The sequence below is a fragment of the Rosa rugosa genome, chromosome 6 (genome assembly GCF_958449725.1).
Source record: "Rosa rugosa chromosome 6, drRosRugo1.1, whole genome shotgun sequence".
Lineage (NCBI taxonomy): Eukaryota > Viridiplantae > Streptophyta > Magnoliopsida > Rosales > Rosaceae > Rosa > Rosa rugosa.
Genome location: NC_084825.1, coordinates 53,002,429 through 53,021,177, shown reverse-complemented (window position 1 = coordinate 53,021,177; position 18,749 = coordinate 53,002,429). Strand labels below are relative to the sequence as shown.

The 18,749-nt window shown below is 39.7% G+C and overlaps 2 protein-coding genes across 4 annotated transcripts; one reads left to right on the top strand and one right to left on the bottom strand.

Annotated features, from left to right (window-relative positions):
* Positions 1–255: 255 nt before the first annotated feature.
* LOC133715089 (probable plastid-lipid-associated protein 14, chloroplastic) lies at positions 256–4,999 on the bottom strand. 3 transcript variants are annotated; one of them, XM_062141438.1, is made up of 14 exons: positions 4,536–4,999; positions 3,978–4,296; positions 3,840–3,883; positions 3,679–3,757; positions 3,479–3,595; positions 2,978–3,160; positions 2,801–2,887; positions 2,491–2,597; positions 2,308–2,395; positions 2,010–2,090; positions 1,847–1,923; positions 1,613–1,748; positions 1,124–1,186; positions 256–1,013 (listed from the first exon to the last, which is right to left on the bottom strand). In XM_062141438.1, exons 2-14 carry the CDS (start codon positions 4,272–4,274, stop codon positions 360–362), a joined length of 2,013 nt encoding a protein of 670 aa, XP_061997422.1. In that variant the 5' UTR covers positions 4,275–4,296; positions 4,536–4,999; the 3' UTR covers positions 256–359. The 3 variants fall into 3 exon arrangements, with proteins under 3 accessions (XP_061997422.1, XP_061997421.1, XP_061997423.1); XM_062141437.1 differs by having other exon boundaries at positions 4,588–4,999; XM_062141439.1 differs by having other exon boundaries at positions 3,978–4,285; positions 4,588–4,999.
* A 5,228-nt stretch (positions 5,000–10,227) lies between these two features.
* Positions 10,228–16,809, top strand: LOC133713688 (uncharacterized). The gene is made up of 5 exons (XM_062139726.1): positions 10,228–11,178; positions 12,817–13,747; positions 14,102–15,452; positions 15,534–15,614; positions 16,018–16,809. The coding sequence occupies exons 1-5, from the start codon at positions 10,587–10,589 to the stop codon at positions 16,693–16,695; spliced, it is 3,633 nt and encodes a 1,210-aa protein (XP_061995710.1). The 5' UTR covers positions 10,228–10,586; the 3' UTR covers positions 16,696–16,809.
* Positions 16,810–18,749: the final 1,940 nt, after the last annotated feature.

Genomic DNA, 18,749 nt, shown 5'->3' with positions numbered 1-18,749 from the left:
CAAGTCACTTATACATCGTACCGATCTCATTAATATACAATATATTATTGTATGGTAGAAGAATCGGAATATTCATGCTTAAAAACTATTCTCGAAGATATTTTTGAGAAATGACGAAAATTAGAGAAATTACGTGTTTACTAATTTCGTTAGTTTGCCAAGTATTACCTAAATCTCTAATAGAGTAGTAGTATGAACTCTTCTTTCCTTGAAAATGTGTGTATGTACGTTGGTACAAGAATGAAAACAGTCGGGTGTTAAAAGTGGCTTCTCAATACAGATCATGAGATACAAGGAGCCAACTAGGAACAGATGCTATTTACAGATTTCACTGAAACAAGACCATACAGTGAGACTTGTTATTTACATATTTCATCGAAACAAGATCTTGTAAATAAGAGGGCAGAACCATTTACCCCGCGAATGACTAACAGCCTGGAGTCCACATATGTTCCACACACAAGCTTCGACAAATCGAACATCTCAGTTGGGACCTGTGTCCGAACTTCTTGAAGTACATTTCTTGCACTATCAACATTTGAGCTTAAAGGATGACCAAGACTCATTGTTATGTTATCAATCTCACTTGAAACAAGCTTTGCCACCGGAAGGCTTGACGGAAACTCCTTAAATGGTGCTTTCCTCCATTTTCTACCTGATAATTTCTGAGGAAAAGCATCATGAGTGTTTGATGGACCCATTGATAGCGTTCCTGTGGTGTTTTCTTCTTCCTTCAGATATAACCGCCTCCCAGCCTTTAATTTAAATATAGAGTTCACTTGCAGTTTCCCATCTACACCGGTCTTGTCATGGGGCCAATTCTGACCAATCATGACTCTGAATCCAATGTCGGATGTAAACGACAGGCTGGTGTTCAACTTCGATACTCTTGACACTGTTAGGTGCACATTACCAATAAGGACTCGTTCAAGAGGTTGCCTAAAGGTCAAGCCAATGTGCCTCCCAGTAGAGTATAATAAGCGCCACTTTCCTGGCAGCAATTCCAGCCAGTTCTGAGTGTTCAAGACAGAATAGAAAGAATAGAGTGAGCTTCAACCAGCTATTACATTTGATTAGAATACAGTAAGCAGAGACACATGGAAAAACACTCGAGTCACATTACCTTGGGCCTTGAATGAGGATTCAGCATCTCCATTAGCTCAATGAAGTGGGAAAGTCTGCTACGCTAAAACATGCAATTTTACACAGAGTCAGTGCATCTTGCAATTCTGCACTTTCTGTATTCATAAAAAGTAATTTAATATATTCAATAGTCTGATAGTTCGGGACCTGAGGATATTGAATGGAACAAATAGAGGAGTATTCTTTTCACTATACTTCAGTTCTTACAAAAACTTGCACCGTAGGATCTGGCAGTAGATATTAGTACCGAACAAAGTATTCCTAAATAGATGTCACTTGATAGGATGATCTAAAACATTCTTTCTGGTACTTTTAAGTACAAGAGCTAGAAATCGCAGGTTAATTCACTCCCTCCTGATTCTTGTATGGTAGAAGAAAGACAATATGATAAAATGACAGATGTCTGTCTATTCAATAAAGATTTCATTGGAGGAAAAGAAAAAAGAAAAAAAATCAATTATTCATATACCTGAGGCCGGCCATAGATGTACTCTTCTGAGATTCGCAATGCAGTTGAACCCAGACCCCATCTGATGATATCAATGGATGGGACTACCCGCCATCGAGGTCCACATAGAAATGGGTGTGTAAGAGCATCTAAGCAACTGTGAAGAATTTAAGAAAGGATTTAAAATTTGGAATTGATACTATCTATAAGAAAAATGAAAGAAAACCAATCCATCTTATGATTCAGAATAAATACCTTACTCTTTTAGAAGGTTTTGTTGCTAGCAACAAGGATAACAGGTGCCACCCTGCACCCCAATTCCTATCAAGTATCTGCAAGGCATAAAGAACCAAACATTCTCACACAAATGTGTAAGGGTCTTGAAATTGGAATTTTGCACTGAAGGTACAGTAGTTACTTGGAGCCCAGCATTGCCAGATGAGGAATTCCTCTGAAGTATTTGCAATAGAAATTCACGCAAGCATGAAGGATCATTTCCCTGAATTTGCACATTTATCAAAAATGGTGTTAGATTATACAAAAGTTCAAGTTGTCTCGTGCAAATAGAGTCTTTGATAATTACACATATATTTACATAATCATTTAATTGATCTTATAACAGATAATAGTCATTTCAACATGATCTCCAAGTTTTAATGGTCTGGTATAAGATAATCAAAAGGCTCAAACTAAATAGAAAACTTGGCATTTGATACCTTTGTGAGAAATGACTTGAACTTTGAGAATATCGAATGGTCCATTAGTTCCTGCAACACCATTTTTGCCATCATGAATCCAAGACATCTGTGCAACATGGATGAAACAAAATAAACATTCAGATCTGGTAGAGGTATATGAAACTTTTTATTAAATATCTTCATGTCATCTCCAACCCATACCTCATATCAAATGCAATCATCATTTGTCGCCTATCCACGTTAGCATCCATTGTGCCACCATTTGGACTATCCTCATAAAAGTCTGCAGTATTTCCTAATATTCCTACCTGAGTGAATCATATTATATTAGATATCACATTATAGGTCAAATAACTCATGTGATTATTTCTATCAGTAATGAATTTGCAGTTGGCATAAATCCAAGTCCTTATGTTTCATGGCCATGAAATTTGCAGTAGACAAAGTGCCACAAATGTAAGAAATATTGACACCTTGAAATCTCATTCTGAATAGAAAATATGGTGCTCACTTTTATGTGTCTATCCACTGGGCTTATGTGCACATTTTCCAGCCTCAACTCTGTATGGGCAAGTCCATGGCTGTGCAAGTAATTAACCTGAATAGAAAAGGCATTAGAAAAATCATCATACATAGTTTTACTGAAGGAAAATGCCGTGCACTTATGATTGAAAGAATGATTACATACTCCAATTAAGAGATCTCTCATTAATAATCTAATCATCCGCAATTGCCGAGAAACTGCAGGTCCCCCAACTGTGTCATCTCCCACCCTTCTAACGGATTCCTTGTCCAATGCAAGAGTTGCCTCCAAGGTTGGAAGCCAATCTGATTGTTGAAGCCAATGTCTTAAAGAAAAACTACCATGATACTGCAATAGATCAATAAAATACATATCTCAGTTCTCTCAGCTAAATCAACACTAAATCAGTCATTGGCATCTGGGAAGATCTAACAACAAATGAAAGAAAGATTGGAAGACAATCAGCCCCCATGATACATAATTTCGTAGTAAAAAAAAAAACTGTATCTACCGTAGAAGTAGATCAGATGACTGTAAATTTGTTATTTAAGTCCCAACCCTAAACCTTTCAACCTACAATGCTCTTGTTGAGAATGTGATGCATCTCAAGTAGAACAGTAAATTACTGGCAGTAAGGAAATCCATGTTACACAGAAAGGGCCATACCCCATGGACCAGAGTGAATGAGCCGCGACCACTACTTGTAGCTGAAGAAATATAACCATGAACTTGCATTGAGTAAGAATGGTACAAAAGCCTACGGCGAACTAACTTCTTTAACACCTAGAGACAAAAAAAACAATGAATTAGAAACAGTTGAAAGCTTAAACAACAAAAGTACAAAGGTTTTGATACAGTGTACAGACCTCTATTGCACGTCTACCCCTACGCTGAGCTCGAACACTAGTGAGACGTCGAAGAACGACTTGTGTGCTATACAAAGGACTGCAATTTCATGAACCAGTCAGCAAGCTTGATCTAGTACTAACATGTCAATATCAAAAGTTCAACACAAAAGCAAACTTACCTATTAGCATCACTCACTATAGCTTCATAAACTACTTCACCTGCCTACACCAACAAAACTCAGACCAATTAGGCCACCCGAAATTCATCAGATAGGAATAACATTAGCAAATGTAACCAACATATAATCTCTTCATACCCTTCCACCAAGGCCAACACTAACACTGTCGAGAACTTTGAAATCAGACATCTTGAACTTCATGACATGACCAGAATCTTCCTCCACAGGCACTGCCAAGTCTCTCCCAACATTCTCCTCAAATTTCAATGATGATGAACACCGTACTCCCAAACCCGGTCTCCTCTTCCAATCAGATAACTTCCCAACCGCACGCATCACACTCGGTCTGATCAGCCTTGTCGAAAAATTCCCCCCAACGCAAACAGCTTCAAAACTCTCAAAACTCGGACTCAAACCAATCCCACATAGTGTCATTGATAGTAGCTCTAAACACCACCTAACAAGAAATTGATACTGTTAAAAACTTCTCACTCACGCATTACAATGAATCTCAAAGTTAATTACTTTCTAATTCTCCATCATCATATGCTTCACATTATTATTCTGGGTCAATCCGTAAAAACCAGTGTATATTCTAAATCAGCTAAATTATGCTCGAAATTGTTTCTTTCTTGTTCAATTTCCTATGTAAAAATTAAAACTCCATCAAACAAGCATTAAACCAACGAAAATTACCATGAAATGAGTAAAAACTCCACAAAACGATCGAAAAGTTCGAATCTTTCACCTGGGTTTTATCGGCCGGCGAACACAGAACGAAAAAGGAGCAAACTTTCCGGCGAATACTTCAGATATTGGTGTGTGGGAAATGCTCAGTTTGAAAAGTCGAGGCAGGGAAGACGGCTATGTATATAGACATAATTGTGAACATGAGACGAAGGAGAAGAAGCGCCAAGCGTGCAATTGTTGCGTGTAAGAAAATGGCATAAGCGCTTTGCCATGGGTTTGTCTCACGTCTACGTCCGCCTCTCTGAAATATCTACAGTCTACATGTACTTGTTCTGAAACAAGATCACTACCGTTGTTAAAGGGTTGCAATCGTGAAGCGACGGTTGGGATTCTATTTCTGTCGGCGGTGACTGGGTCTATGTGTTATGTTGTGGATGATTGCAAAGCTTGGATGGGTTTGGGTTACAAACATTTCTGGTTTGTTACCCGCCTTTTATCTGGCTAACCCGAGAATTTAAGGGGTGTAGGTTGTACCTAATGGAAGTGATTAAGGTAAAGATAATCACATCTTCACATCTTGATTCTTGAATAAGGTAAGAGAGTAGTGGAACACATGGAGTTGGCAAGAGATTTCATTCACTCACATTTTCGGACAAACCAATTACACAGTTGATTGTTTAGTTAAAATGGGACACTCTCTCATTTCAAGTAATTCTTGGATCGACAAACTTCTTAGTGTAGCAGCTTGTTTGCTCAACTTTGATCGTCCCAGAGACATTTCATTTTAGTTTGTTGTAGTCTTTTTTTATATATATAAAAACATATACTTAAGTATTTCATCTAGTTATAGATCAACAGTACTAAATTCGACATGAATTATAACAAGAGCATCCCTACGAGAAAATACACATTATTAAACTCTTAACATGGAGAGCTTACGGGACCCTCTCTCTCTAACCTGTAGAGAGAGAAAGTAGATCTGAGAAGAAACCCCTCCTTCCCCCTTCTCTTTTGGCCAAATCTTGATCCATCCGGATCAAGATTGAGGGCTTAAGAGTTGGGGGAGGTCCCTCCTTCTTCCCTTTTAGCATCCTAAAGACTATTGTTCTTCTCTCACCTTTGTGGTGTTTTGTACCCTTTGTGGTTATCTCTGGCTTTGTCCAGATCGTCCCTCCTTCTTTATCAATCTATCCCAAATTTGTCCAGATCTGACTTTATCTCCATGAACTCTTCCACCCAACACCTCATATCACCACTCCTCCCTTTACCTGTGTTTTCTTCCATGAAAGTTTTCATGGCTGCTGTTCAAAAAGTGAAAATCACTTATCTAGGCGAGTATGGGTGCTCACGCATGGGTTTCACGACCACCATTCTCCATTGTTACAGTCCTTTGCTTTTCGATTCTGTCATACTTCAGTGGCGTCGGCTCTTTCACGGATGGTGCATCACTGGTGGAGATGAGGAAGGTGCTTCCAGGTGTGGTATCAGACTTTCCATCCCATGTCTCAGATCTGCTCTTTGGGGTTTTTTGACTACGGAGTTACTCGGCGGCTTTGGCCAGCTTGGTGCTGCTTCGTGCGGCTTGTATCGGCTTCGTGTAGCTTGTGTCAGCTATGAGCGGCTTTGTGCGGCTTCTATCGACTACGTGCGTTTTTGTTTTTTAAATGTTATTTTTAGGTTTAATCTCCTCTTACTGGTTCTATGTAGCTCAGTTGGAGATTAAATTTCCTATGTTGTTTCTGTATGGACTTGTCCATCAGAATCGGTTTCTTGTTTTATCTCTGGGCTGGCCTTGGAGTGGCTAATTAATCCCCTTTGTTCAAAAAAAAAAAAAAACTCTTAACATTCACAAGTTGTTGCAACTCTAATATACTAATGTTAGTATTATGTATTAAGTATTAACACACCCTAAATGCCGATTAGTATTTAAACGAAGTTCATAGTACAACAATTGAAAAATTATGATTACATCAAAGGAATTATGGATAATATCGACAAGTTAAAAAAGAAAAACAAAAAAACAAAAAAGAAACACACACAAATGGAAGCTGAAGGCTGTTCTCAAGTACTTCAATACGTTTCATCAAAAGGATGGTACTCGCCCGCAAACTATGTTGGCCCAAAAACAATGGGTCGTGTTCTTCTGTACAGTTTTGGCCATTCTGCAAGTACACAAGATCAATGCTTTTGGGTCAGACACTCAAAAGGCTTTGAAGGCTTTGATTCCAAGATCCATAATAATTCGAAAATGTTCTTTTTTTATATTTATTTTACCATTTATGCATACAAATATCATGACAAACATTGAGAAAACTTGTTAATGAGAATAATATTGTGTTGTCTCTTACATTTGTTATATTTTAAATAAATATCGAAGATATATGTAATCAGCAAAAAAGAAGAAGAAGATAATTTGGAAGAGAAAGAAATTCACACGAATCACTTATTTTAATATCCTAACTTTATGCAATTACAATTGAAATAAAGTCTTTCGAGTAAATTGTTCAATATTTATTGAAGTGAGACTATGTGGTAATTAACATATAGGATAGGATCAATTTGACCTAGCTCTGCTAGGGTTTACTCGAAGGCGAAGGCTTTCGACAAAATTCTCAAACATGGCCGGTAACGGCGAACCTCCGATTAGGAGGCAAGGAGGTTATCCTCTTCCTTTTTCTGATGAGATTGAGGCAAGCGATAGAGACTTTCTCCGGTGGGGCCTTTCTGCTTTTCGCTTTAGGTTTTCTCCTCGTGTATTGGATGGAGGAGAGATTGGTGGTGGTCGATGTTGATGGTGTAATCGCTGGAGATCGTCATATGGTGGTTGGTTGGGCTGGGCTGTGTGTTGGAAGCCGAGATCGAAGGTCTACTGCAGATGCAGTGATGCAGCGTGGGTTTCGGCCGGATATTGACGCTGCTTCTGGGGGACGAACTGCGCCATGCGGCGGTGGTCGGAACCTGGTGGGGGAGGAGGATCGAAGGAGTCCTGGTTGAGAAGCTTTGATCTTCAGATGGTGTCAGTTTTCTTTGGCAGCGGCGCGAGTTGTCGATGACGGTGGCCCGAAACTTGTGAACTGTTGCTGGATTGTGGATGACGGTGTCGTACAAAGCTGGGACGACGATGATGACTGGCCCGATATCGGCGGTGTACGACCGGAGTGGGCTGCCTTGTCTCCTTGCTGGGCAAGCTGCTTCTGGGATACTTGCTTTGGGCTTTCCGGGCTAGGGTCGACAGGATGAGCTTTGTCCCATGGCTGGATGTAGGTAGGCTGGGTCTTAAGTCTTTTCAAGGTCTGGTCTGTCTTTGGAATGGGGGTGGAGGGTGATTTCTCACTTCCTATTCCTTCTATGAGTAGGGTCTCTATGGCCCATACCATTGTTTAATTTCTGTTTGGGTCGCAAAAACCAGTGCTTTAGTTGAAATCTTTTTATGTAAGCTTCGAGGTTTCTTGGTTTTTGTTAGAAGGGAAAAACTCACAAACAGTACTTGAACTATGGGCCACTAATAACTTTCGTACCTCAACTTCAAAAAATATCATTTTGGTACCTGGACTTTTCACCTCGACCCAAGATTCATACCTGGGAACAGTAAAACCGTTAACGGGGTTAACTTTTCAAGGGTATAGTCGTCATTTCATGTCCTCCCGCTAACCACCACAAAACCATCTCTTTTCTCCTTCACACAACCCTTCTCTATAATCCCTCCTCTCTCCTTCCTACACCCTCCTCCTCTCAGCCCTCCGATCGTCCCCCTTTCCCCACCACCGTCCTTAATGACGTCATCAACGTCAAGGCATCGATGCTGCCGACAGGGAAGGCCAGTCTGGAGGATCTCCGTTGTCTGTTCGCGAGACCAGGGCTGCGCATTTTTCGGGACGCCACCATACCCATCTCATTTGTGGGCCCACACGTGGTGGAGTTTCTCATTTCTCAGCGGACCCGGATCTCTGGGTTCGATTTCTTCTTCAACAAAGCAGTTTCCGGGTGCTCTGGATTAGAGTTGACGACTCTGCTCAGACCCGCCATAGCTTCCGGCAATGCGAACTTGATCTCGAGCTTGATCGACGCCAAATTGCATGGAGACCTCAATCTTCGGCATCTTATCCGACCTGCAGACTTTGGGAGCTGGGGCATCTTCGCTTGGAGGAGCTAGTCGACCCTCTCTGATTTCATGATTGAGTTTTGTTAATTATGCAAATTCATGATTGGGATTCTGTGATTGCATATGTGTTTGATCCATTTTATGATGAATCTCAGAGCTAGAAGGAAAGGAAGGCAACTCGCCGATGAGCTAGAGGGGAAGAAAATCTTCTATCCCAGAAAGAAAAAATTACAAAAATGAATTGGGGTTGCTTGTCTAGAGGAGGCTATAGATTTTGGGGAGGCTATCTGGGGGTTTATACTGTTGTTGTGTTGATGTACAGGTTTCATGGGTTGAGTTGCTTGAAAAGTCAAAAGGATAATGGGGTGCTTTAGCCAAGAGGAATTTGGGTTTTTTCATGCCCATGAGGATATTGCATAAGTGTTTGATGCAAGCTGTGAGTACATTGAGGTGTTGGATTTTTCTTCTGCTATGAGTTTCTGGTGTTGCAAATAGTTTGAAAATTGGGGAAGAACTAATACAAATAATGAAATAGAAACATACCCAAGAATCTAAATGAATTTTGGAACAAAACCCATTAAAGCAAACGAATTGATGCTCATTTTCACTGAGGTATGAAGAAGAAGATGAAAAATCTGGAATTGCAGAGAGATAAGAGAGAGGTTTGGAGAAAATGAACAGTGAAAGGACGACTATACCCTTGAAAAGTTAACCCCGTTAACGGTTTTACTGTTTCCAGGTATGAATCTTGCGTCGGGGTGAAAAGTCCAGGTACCAAAATGATATTTTTTGAAGTTGAGGTACGGAAGTTATTAGTGGCTCGTAGTTCAGGTACTGTTTGTGAGTTTTTCCCTTGTTAGAATAATGGTGCGTGAATTTACTAAAAGGTGGGTGTACTCGGGATTTTAGGGATTTTATTCTTCTAGAATAGGATTTCTGAGATTCTAAGGAACGATTCTTTCTGTCGACCCCATAGGGGTGTTTCGTTTTTGTACTGCTTGCTGAATATTAATAAAAGGGCTGACCTATTTCCATAAAAAAAAAAGTGAGACTATTTTTACTTATACTATTCAAAATTTTGTTTAGTGATGTGTATATATCTCTTTTGTAAATGAAAGCATTGAGTTGGACTTAGAACGATAATAGTTTTGACATGACACTACCTCTAGAGCAGGTCATTCTAAATATCAACCTAGTAATTTAGTAAATGAGATAATTTTAGCATGACACTAATCTATAAAATCATCCATTCATCGTTTATTTATAAAACCTCGTAAGTAACATGACTCCAAACTCCAATTAATGATTTTTACGTGAAAAACTCAACTATTTGAATTCCAATGTATTTACGGGCATGGCACATAAAACAGTATCCTTAAAAAAAATTTCAAATTATAGGAAGTATTTAAACATTTTCTATAATTTTCATTATTAAGAATTTAGATTTTTTTGTTTTGTTTTTGGTTACAAGAATTTAGAAATTTAGGTAAAAGAAAATAAAAAATGAGAGAGAGAGAGAGAATCGGAATAAACCCGATTCCCCAAGGGCAATGGCGTCACACACAAAATAAAACACAAACTCTCCACCAAGTCGTCTCCGAGTCACATTAACTCTCTCCAAATCCGATAACCCAAAAAACCAAGAGCTCTCTCTCTCTCTCTCTTTTAAACAGCACATGTGCTTTTCCCAATTTAACCCCCGCCGACGCCTCCCTCTTCCCCTTCGATCCCAATCTCCGGCGATCCGAATCTCCGGTTCCGACCGCCGCCCCCTCCGTCCGGGTTTTGGGCTGTCTACTCCCTTTAATTGTTTTACTTCGCTTCACAATTAGGGTTACGGGTTAAGGGTTAAGGGTTTCAATCTCCAATCTGAGCATTGATTCGGATTCTAGGGTTTTGGGATTGGTTTAATTTCGGAGGATTGGATTGAGATTTGCGAGGGGATTTGAGGAGTGATGACGAGGAGTTCGAGGCACAAATCGAGTAAGCATAGGGAGGTGAGGGAGTACTCGGATTCGGAGAAGGATTTGAGCTTGAAAGATCGGAAGGAGAGCGGTGGAGGAGGAGTTAGGGTTTCGAGTGAGAAGAGGAAGCTGGATTTGAAGGAGGGGAAGGAGTCTGGGAATGGGGAGTATGCGGAGGAGTTAGGGTCGTCGAAGCGGCGGAAGGAGAGGGTTGTGGATGATGGAGGGAGTGATAGGTGGAATGGTGGGGAGTATGAGCACAGAGGAGGAAGTGGAGAGGGGTCGAAGAAGGCGGTGAAGGGTTCGGGGGATTCGAAGAGTAGGAAGAGAGATGGGAGTGTGGAAATGTATGGGGAGAGTGGTGAGGGGAAGAAGAGTAGTAGTGGTGGTGGGAAGGGTGAAGGGAAGCATAGGGATAGGGATAAGGATTCGAGTCGAAAGGAGGGCAGGGAAGGTGGCGGTGGAGTGGAGAGGGAGAAGGATAGGGAGAGGGAGAAGAAAAGTAAAGATGGGAGAAGTGAGAGATTGGGAAGTGGCGGCGACGAACAACGGCTGGTGGCAAAGCAAGGGAATGAAAATACTGGTAAGGTAACTTAATGGTGGTTTGTTAGTTGTTGTGTGTTATAATGTGAATGTATGGATTTTCGGTAAGAAATGGTTTATTGTCTGTAGTTAATTACAGGAATATGCTTACTGTTTTGTTCTGAATCCCGTTTCTCCGGGTAAGAGATGCTGTTTGCTGAAATACTGACTTTCTATTCAGTGTGGTTCAGCGTAGTATTACAATGTCGTCGGGGTTATTCTATTCTCCTATTATGAATGACTGAAAGTTAATTGAGTAAATGCTAATTTTTGAGAAAACCTGGTTACGCTTTGGAGGAGAGTCCAGTTAAGCTTAGATTTTGATAACGACAATCAATGGAATGTTTGAAAGTCAATTACCTTCTCGGATAAATATAAGCAAACATGTTAAAAAATCATGTCACTGATTGTTCTTGTGTGTAACTTGTTAGAGTCTGAATTTTTCTCTTTTGGCTTATAGTGTATAGCTATATATAGGTAGAAGTGAAGTGGTTGAATCTAGAGTTGATTGCTACTTGGACCATCCATTGTCATATTCGTTCATAATAGATGCGAGTCCTGTTTATTTGTGGGTCCCACTGCCGCCCTTCTGTATTACTCATTACATTCCTGGTCATTATTACTCAAAAACATTAGGCTTGACATGGCAATTTGTTGTTGTTAGATGACCTCCGGATTTTCTATCTGTGCCGGTTGCTAACTTAACTAATAGTTTTGTTTAACCATGAAGTGCCTTGTTAGATTGAGCCGCATGATTAATGTGGCAAACGAGTACCAGATGTGGCAGTTCCAACTGTAGATAAACGTGTGTGTGTGTAAATTGTATAGTAGTTGACACTCATTTCTTAGATGTGGGTGTGATTACTAACTTTATCAGTGTGATTGTATTCATTATCTTGTGGAATATCGGAATGGTTGTTGGTTCCCAGAACATAGATGGGTAAATAGTGGTTCAAGTCAGGTTTGTTTTTCTTCTTTTCAGAGGCTGTGAGGTTTGTATCACTTGTCTAGTGGAAGTAGTCATTTTTTCTTTTTCTGTAGTTACATGTCCATTCCTAAACAAGGTGGATGAATTTGTGGTTGGGTTTGTAAAAGTTGTTGTTTTTTTGATATTGAAATAGGTTTTTTCTTGGATTCTCTCTCTTTGCTCTGTTGCTTAACTATCCATTTATTGATATTGTTTTTTTGGCTTGGCCAATAACTTCTTTTTAATGGGGCCAATACACTCATTTTTATGACTTGAAAGTGTATTGTAACATAAGCCAACTGGAATCAGCCATATGCAAAGGGATTATTCAGTAAACACTTAAGTGTTGATCTTTCCCTTAAGTTTTGGTTGACATTTAATATTGGTTTGGAAATGGGACGAGAATGGAGCTATCAGATTGCTTGATTACCGTAGTACATGATGCTGTTTTGACCAATGTGAAGATATTGCATCATTTCTTCAGCAAGAGAGGATTCCCTTTATTCTTTTCAGTTTCTCATAAATTAACTGTCTGCTTTATTACATAATGGCGAGTTTGACAATATTCTGTAGCTAGACCTGTTCATGATTTTGTTATATATAAAAGTTGCATTCTGCAAGCACAACTTTGTTTTGGGTGAAACTTACCTCTAATTTTATGTGGCATTGCAGATTTAAATGGACGGAAGGAGTTGGAAAGTCCTGAACCAGAGAACCAGATTGAGAGACGAATGAGGAAAAGGAGAGATGATTCTGGTGATGCTGATAAACATCTAGATTATGTGGAAGACATCAATGGTGGGCGATTATCATCTAGGGATGATTTAGGCAAGGAAGGCAGGCAGAAAGATGAGAAGCGAAAGGATGAGAGGTATAGAGAGAAGTTTCGTGAAGACATGGATAGGGACAATAAGAACCGAGATGAAAAGCAAAGAGATGAGAAGCAAAGAGATGACCGCTCTACAAAAGATCATTTAAGTAGCAAGTCTGAGGATAAGCATTTAAGGGATGAAAAAGATATAAGTGATATGCAACAGAAGAGATCCAAGCTTCAGGATGGTGAGCGCAAAGGGGAGCATGACCGTGATCGCAATCGGGACCGTGACTCATATCATGTTCGTGAGCGTGAGCGGTACCATGACCGTGAACGTGAACATGGGTGGGATCATGGCCGCGACCGTGATCGCGATTATGATCGGGATTGGGACTGGGATCGTGAGAGGGATGGAGATCGTGACCGAGAGAGGAATCATGATCGTGAGCGAGCTCGAGACCGTGATAAAGATGGGGATCGAGATCGTGAGTATGATCGGGACTATGATGGGTCACATCTTGATGATCGCAGCACAAGATATAAAGATAGTAGCAGAGGAAAGAGAAGATCTCCAGATGATCGTGATGATTCTACTGATACTAAATCCAGAGGTGTCAAACCTAGGTATTCTGACTTTGAAAAGAAGTCATCAAGTGGTGATAGGGTTGAGTCGGATGTTAACAAGGGAAGATCTCAGTCCCGGCAAGCTTATGTAGATACTATATTAGGCAGCAATAAACGAAGGACTTCTCCCAGTTCAAATTCAAATCTTGGCATAGATGAGTACAGGTACTTGTTATTATTATTAATATATATATATATATATATATTTTACATTCTGTACATAAGTGGAAAACTGTGCTTTGATTGTCATATTATGAATCTTTGGTTTTCATGCCTCTGTATAGTCTAATGGTGTTGTATATTATATCTCGAAAGCTACCCTTTCCAGTAGGATCATGAGAATTTATTAAGCTATCTTTAAATATGCAGTCTTTTGGTCATTGTGAAATGCAATACTTAGTTTTGTCCATGAATAAAGATTGCAATGGTTGAAAAGGAAATTATCTTTAATCATTTTATTTGTGGAGGCATTATTTTATTGTATTTTGATGATATTTCATTCATTTTCTTCTGTTACAGGTATGCAAATCCAGAAGATATGAAATATAGGGATTCTATGGCAGAGCAGAGGTCCAAAGCACTTCCTCCCAGAGATGTATCTGGAGTTTCGGAAAGAGGTTCCAAGTACAGGTCAATGGAGAAGTCCAGTAAAATGGACGATAGCCATTTAGGGGAGCTTTCAAATGAAAAACCTTCAGGTTCTAAGGCTTCACCAATGGCATTGATGGAAAGATCTCCTTCATCATCAAGTATTGACCGTAGATATATGAACAAAACTGCTGTCAGACGAAGTATTGACATTGAAGAAACAGGTCGGAGAAGCAGTGCTTCTATGGATAATAGAGATTTCTCTAATAGTGAGGATAGACCGAGTCGGGACTTAGCATTGGAGAAGCCCTTTGTGGATGATTCCTCCCCCGCTGATTCATCCACTCACAATAGAAGTGGTCAGAGTAATTTTTCTTCTTCATTTGCTCCACATCCTAATTTCAGGGCTGGAGTTGAAAGCCCTTCCTTTGCTGGTTCAGTGGAAGACGACGGTAGAGTAAACTCTAGTGCACGTTATAGGAGGAGTAGTGATCCCAATTTGGTTAGAGGGCCTTGGAGAGGCGTCCCAAACTGGCCTTCACCAGTTCCAAATGGTTTTATGCCTTTCCCACACGGGGGACCTCATGTCGGTTTTCAAGGGATGCTGCCACAGTTTTCGGCTCCGCCACATTTTGGTGTTAGACCTTCAATGGAGATTAATCATTATGCGATTCCTTATCAAATTGCTGATGATAGGTTTTCCAGTCACTTGCGCCCACTAGGGTCTCAGAACATTATGGAAGGTTTGGGCCCTTCTCACATGCATCCATGGGATGGGAGTACTGGAGCCTTTAGGGATGATTCTAACAGTTATGGGGCAGAATGGGATCAGAACAGGCATCCAATGAGTGCACGGGGATGGGATCCCAGTGCTGAGCCATGGAAAGTACATAACAATGATGTAAAAAGGGACTTGCCCTCCCCATCTCCCAGAAATGATTATCCAGTGCAGACCCCTGTGGATGATGGTGTAGCTGGGCAGGTAGGTCAGATGTCTCATCATGAAGATAACCTGGATCTTGGAGTTCATACTAAAACAGCTGAGACTAGGTCCACTATAGCTTCTCCTATGAAAGAGTCGCCTATAACTCGTGAGAAGTCACAGGATGGCTCTAAATCGGCAATTGATAAAGTCCCTTCTCTAAGTCATTATTATCTTTCCAAGCTTGACATTTCAGCAGAACTTGCTCATACTGAGTTGTACAGCCAGTGTCTGAGCCTGCTGGATACTGAGGGGAGTGCAACTGTTGATGAAGATCCTACTATGCATACGATATTAAAGGTGTGTATTGCAGAACTTTGTTGAATGTGTATTCCTTTGTGTATATTGTCTTACTGATTGTAATTGCGTCTGATGTCACAGGCTGCAACAGCAGGATTGAAATCGTCCAAAACATTATTGAGTTCCTCACTTTTTCCACCTTTAAAAGATTCTGTTTTTCAGGTATGCTTTACGATGACTGATAATGTATAACATTTGCTGTATATAGGCATCTTGTTATATTTTTGTAATTAGGCATATATATTCCTTGCTTGTTCATATGTTATTAATTAGACATATATGCTTTTATGTTTGTTCATATATGTTTCTCAGTGTTTTTTTGCTTGGGCATCTATATATCTGTTTGTTAATGAATGTTTATATGTAACATTTTCTGTATATAAGTACCTTGTTCATTAGGTATGTACTCGTGTTGAAATTATAGAAAGCACAAGTAAAACTACATTTGTGAACACAAAATCTACAGAACAATTTAGAATAGACATGCATTTCTATGAAATTAGGTATTATTATAAGTAGTAATTGTGTTTAGTAGTTGGTTGACATTATGTCTTGTGGCTTGCAGAAAGCTATGGATCTTTACAAGAAGCAGAGGATGGAAGCAAAAGGCATTTCATTTGTTGCTGGTGGAAGATTGGATATTATTTTCGCATCAAATCAGAAGAACATGGAAGCAAAAGTTTGTGAAGTGGAGAAAGTGGAGCAGCTAGTGTCGAAGTCTGATGCAGAAATGGCAGATGCTCCAGTGTCAAGTTCAGATGAGAAGAATGCTCTTGTTACTGTTTCAACAGATAGTGTTAAGGAGCTGGCTTCAACTCCTGGTCACGAGATGCAAAATCACATCTCTCTTGGTTCTCCCAAGTTGGAAATGGCAGTTGAAGATTCTAGTCAAGTTGAACCAGAAGAGCCTCAAACAATTCCAAATGGGGTGGAAATGGATTCAATGTCTTCAGAGCAGGAGAAACTAGAGGTGGATAATGCAGATGGTTTCTCGTTACTTGATAATAAAGCATCCCTTCCTACTAATACCACTTTACCTGTGGATGGCTATGGCGTGAACAAGGTCAAAGATGACAATTCTATTTATCATGCCGAGGAAGGCGTGGCTGTTGATGCAATAAGGGGTCCATTAGTATTACCAGATGGTTCCCCAAAGGCTTGTGAGGCTTTGATGTCTGGGTCTAATGAGTCTGATTCGGTAATTTTAAGTCGGATACATCATTCTCCTGAAAGTACACATTGAGACAATTTCTATATCCATGTTTTTGTTTTCTTTTTATTGCATTTAAGTTAATTTTGCTCATTCTATTATCTGTGCTCTTTTCAGCAAGAAATAAAATTAAAATCTGGTTTTTCAGCCCCTAGAGCAATGGTTGTTCATGGCTCTACTGTTTTTCTTCCTGCCGTTGGCTTTGTTGCTTTAACTTTTCCGCTACTTTTACTTGTACTGGTTCCTGCGTTTGATCATTCTGCATTGCTATCATTTGCTTCAAAATCATTGATCTGTTGCTTGAAATTCTGGCACCCTGTTTTGTTTTGCTGGTTCTGCATGAAAGTATTGTTGGGTCCTTGCCTCACGTTGTACCATACTACTGTCTTCTTAGCACACAACTTTTTTTTTTGGTGCTTTCTAAAATATGACATTCTACTTGTTTGTCCGTTTACTTTTTTCTGCTTCTTACTTGAGTCCAACAGTTTTTTGGGCACATCTAACATTTTCAGAATGTGTTCATTTTTTATTTTTTCAATTGGGCGGGCTTGAAGCTTAGTTTTTGACTTTTCTGAGATCCTGTTTGGAATTGGTTTCTTTTTTTGGTTGGAACGGGTGTAGTGTGGTTTACTAGAGTCGGGCTAGTTAATAATTTGATACTAATCTGGAAGGGAGACTAAAGCTTCCTCTTTTGTTCTGGTAAACTAGTTTCCAAAGAGGATAACCATTAAACAATATTACACTTGGAAAACACTCCAATCACCATAAGTCCATTCTTGAGCTTTGATTTTGTATCATCCATTTTCCTGTTTTTCGACTCTAGAAACAGAAAAGGTTCAAAAAAACTTATATTATCTATATCATACCCAAATAGCAGAGTGGGATAAGTCTTTCCTTTGGTTTCCTTGGTTCATTTCATTGCATGTTTCTTAGCACCTGGGCAATGAGTCACGTAAGATTCCTTGAATGCCAATTTCTTAAACAAACAATGAGCTATAACAAACTAAAAGAACTACTTTTGTTATTTTCGATAATGGTGGGACAAAATACTGTAAAGAATTATGAAAACAGTGTACGTTAGCTCTCTCATACCACAAGCTCACTATTCGTGAAAAAGAAAACATCGTACTTGAGGACACCTCATGGTTGAAATCTCACTTGCTCTTGAAAAACTCATCACAATATGTCAAATTTGGCCAATACAAGTTTTTCCCCAAATTCTCCTAAGCAACAACCTACCAATTGCAGAAGGTGATTTTTAAAAGGTATTCCAATTGACATAACACTAAAATCTCTTAGGCCCCGTTTGGATTTGAGGATTCTGGAGTGTGGATTTGGATTTGGACTCCTCAAATCCAAATCTATCCGTTTGGCAATTCTTTTTCAGGTGTATTTGGATTTCGAATCATCTTGCTCAAATCCACACCCCAATTTTATTAAGAATTTGAAATTACTACTGAAGGGTAGTTATTTGAAATCACTTATGTTTTATCTAATCCTCTCTCTCTCTCTCTTCTCCATCTCTGTTCACCACGACGTTCTCTCTCTCCTCCGTTTCTGTTCACCACCGACTCTCTCTCTCTCTCTCCCTCCCCCCACCCCCCCATCTCTGTTCACCACTCTCTTCTCCGTCTCTGTTTCACAACGACGTCAGTGACGCGGTGCACTCTCTGAAGGAGAAGACAGGTTCATCCACGACGGCAAACAGGAAAGAGTCGTGGCGGTAGATCCGACCGACCCGAGCGCCGAACCGAGAGAGAGAATCCGGTCGAAATCAGCGGCACCAATTAGAATATGGGTAACTTTCTTCCCATGAAATCCTTACGGGAAAAATTGCAATCCAAACAATAATATTTGAAATCAGTAAATTTTGAATCCTTGAGATTTTAACTGAAAATTTTAAATCTAAATCCAAATCCAAATTCAGTTTCCAAACGGGGCCTAATACGGAATTTTTTAATGAATTTTTCTTGTTTCCAACTTTGAAAAATTGTATAAAAAAATAGAATTGAGATTTCTGAGTTCCGTTAGTTGGAGAAGTGCTTGAAATCATGATATGATGGTGGAAGAATTTGGTAAAAACATAA

Coding starts and splice junctions, on each gene's coding strand:
- LOC133713688 (XM_062139726.1), top strand. CDS start 10,587: ATGACGAGGAGTTCGAGGCACAAATCGAGTAAGCATAGGGAGGTGAGG. Junction 11,179..12,816: donor GCAAGGGAATGAAAATACTG/GTAAGGTAACTT, acceptor GTGGCATTGCAG/ATTTAAATGGACGGAAGGAG. Junction 13,748..14,101: donor CTTGGCATAGATGAGTACAG/GTACTTGTTATT, acceptor CTTCTGTTACAG/GTATGCAAATCCAGAAGATA.
- LOC133715089 (XM_062141438.1), bottom strand. CDS start 4,274: ATGACACTATGTGGGATTGGTTTGAGTCCGAGTTTTGAGAGTTTTGAA. Junction 3,161..3,478: donor CATTCACTCTGGTCCATGGG/GTATGGCCCTTT, acceptor GATCTATTGCAG/TATCATGGTAGTTTTTCTTT. Junction 2,888..2,977: donor TGAGAGATCTCTTAATTGGA/GTATGTAATCAT, acceptor TTTTCTATTCAG/GTTAATTACTTGCACAGCCA.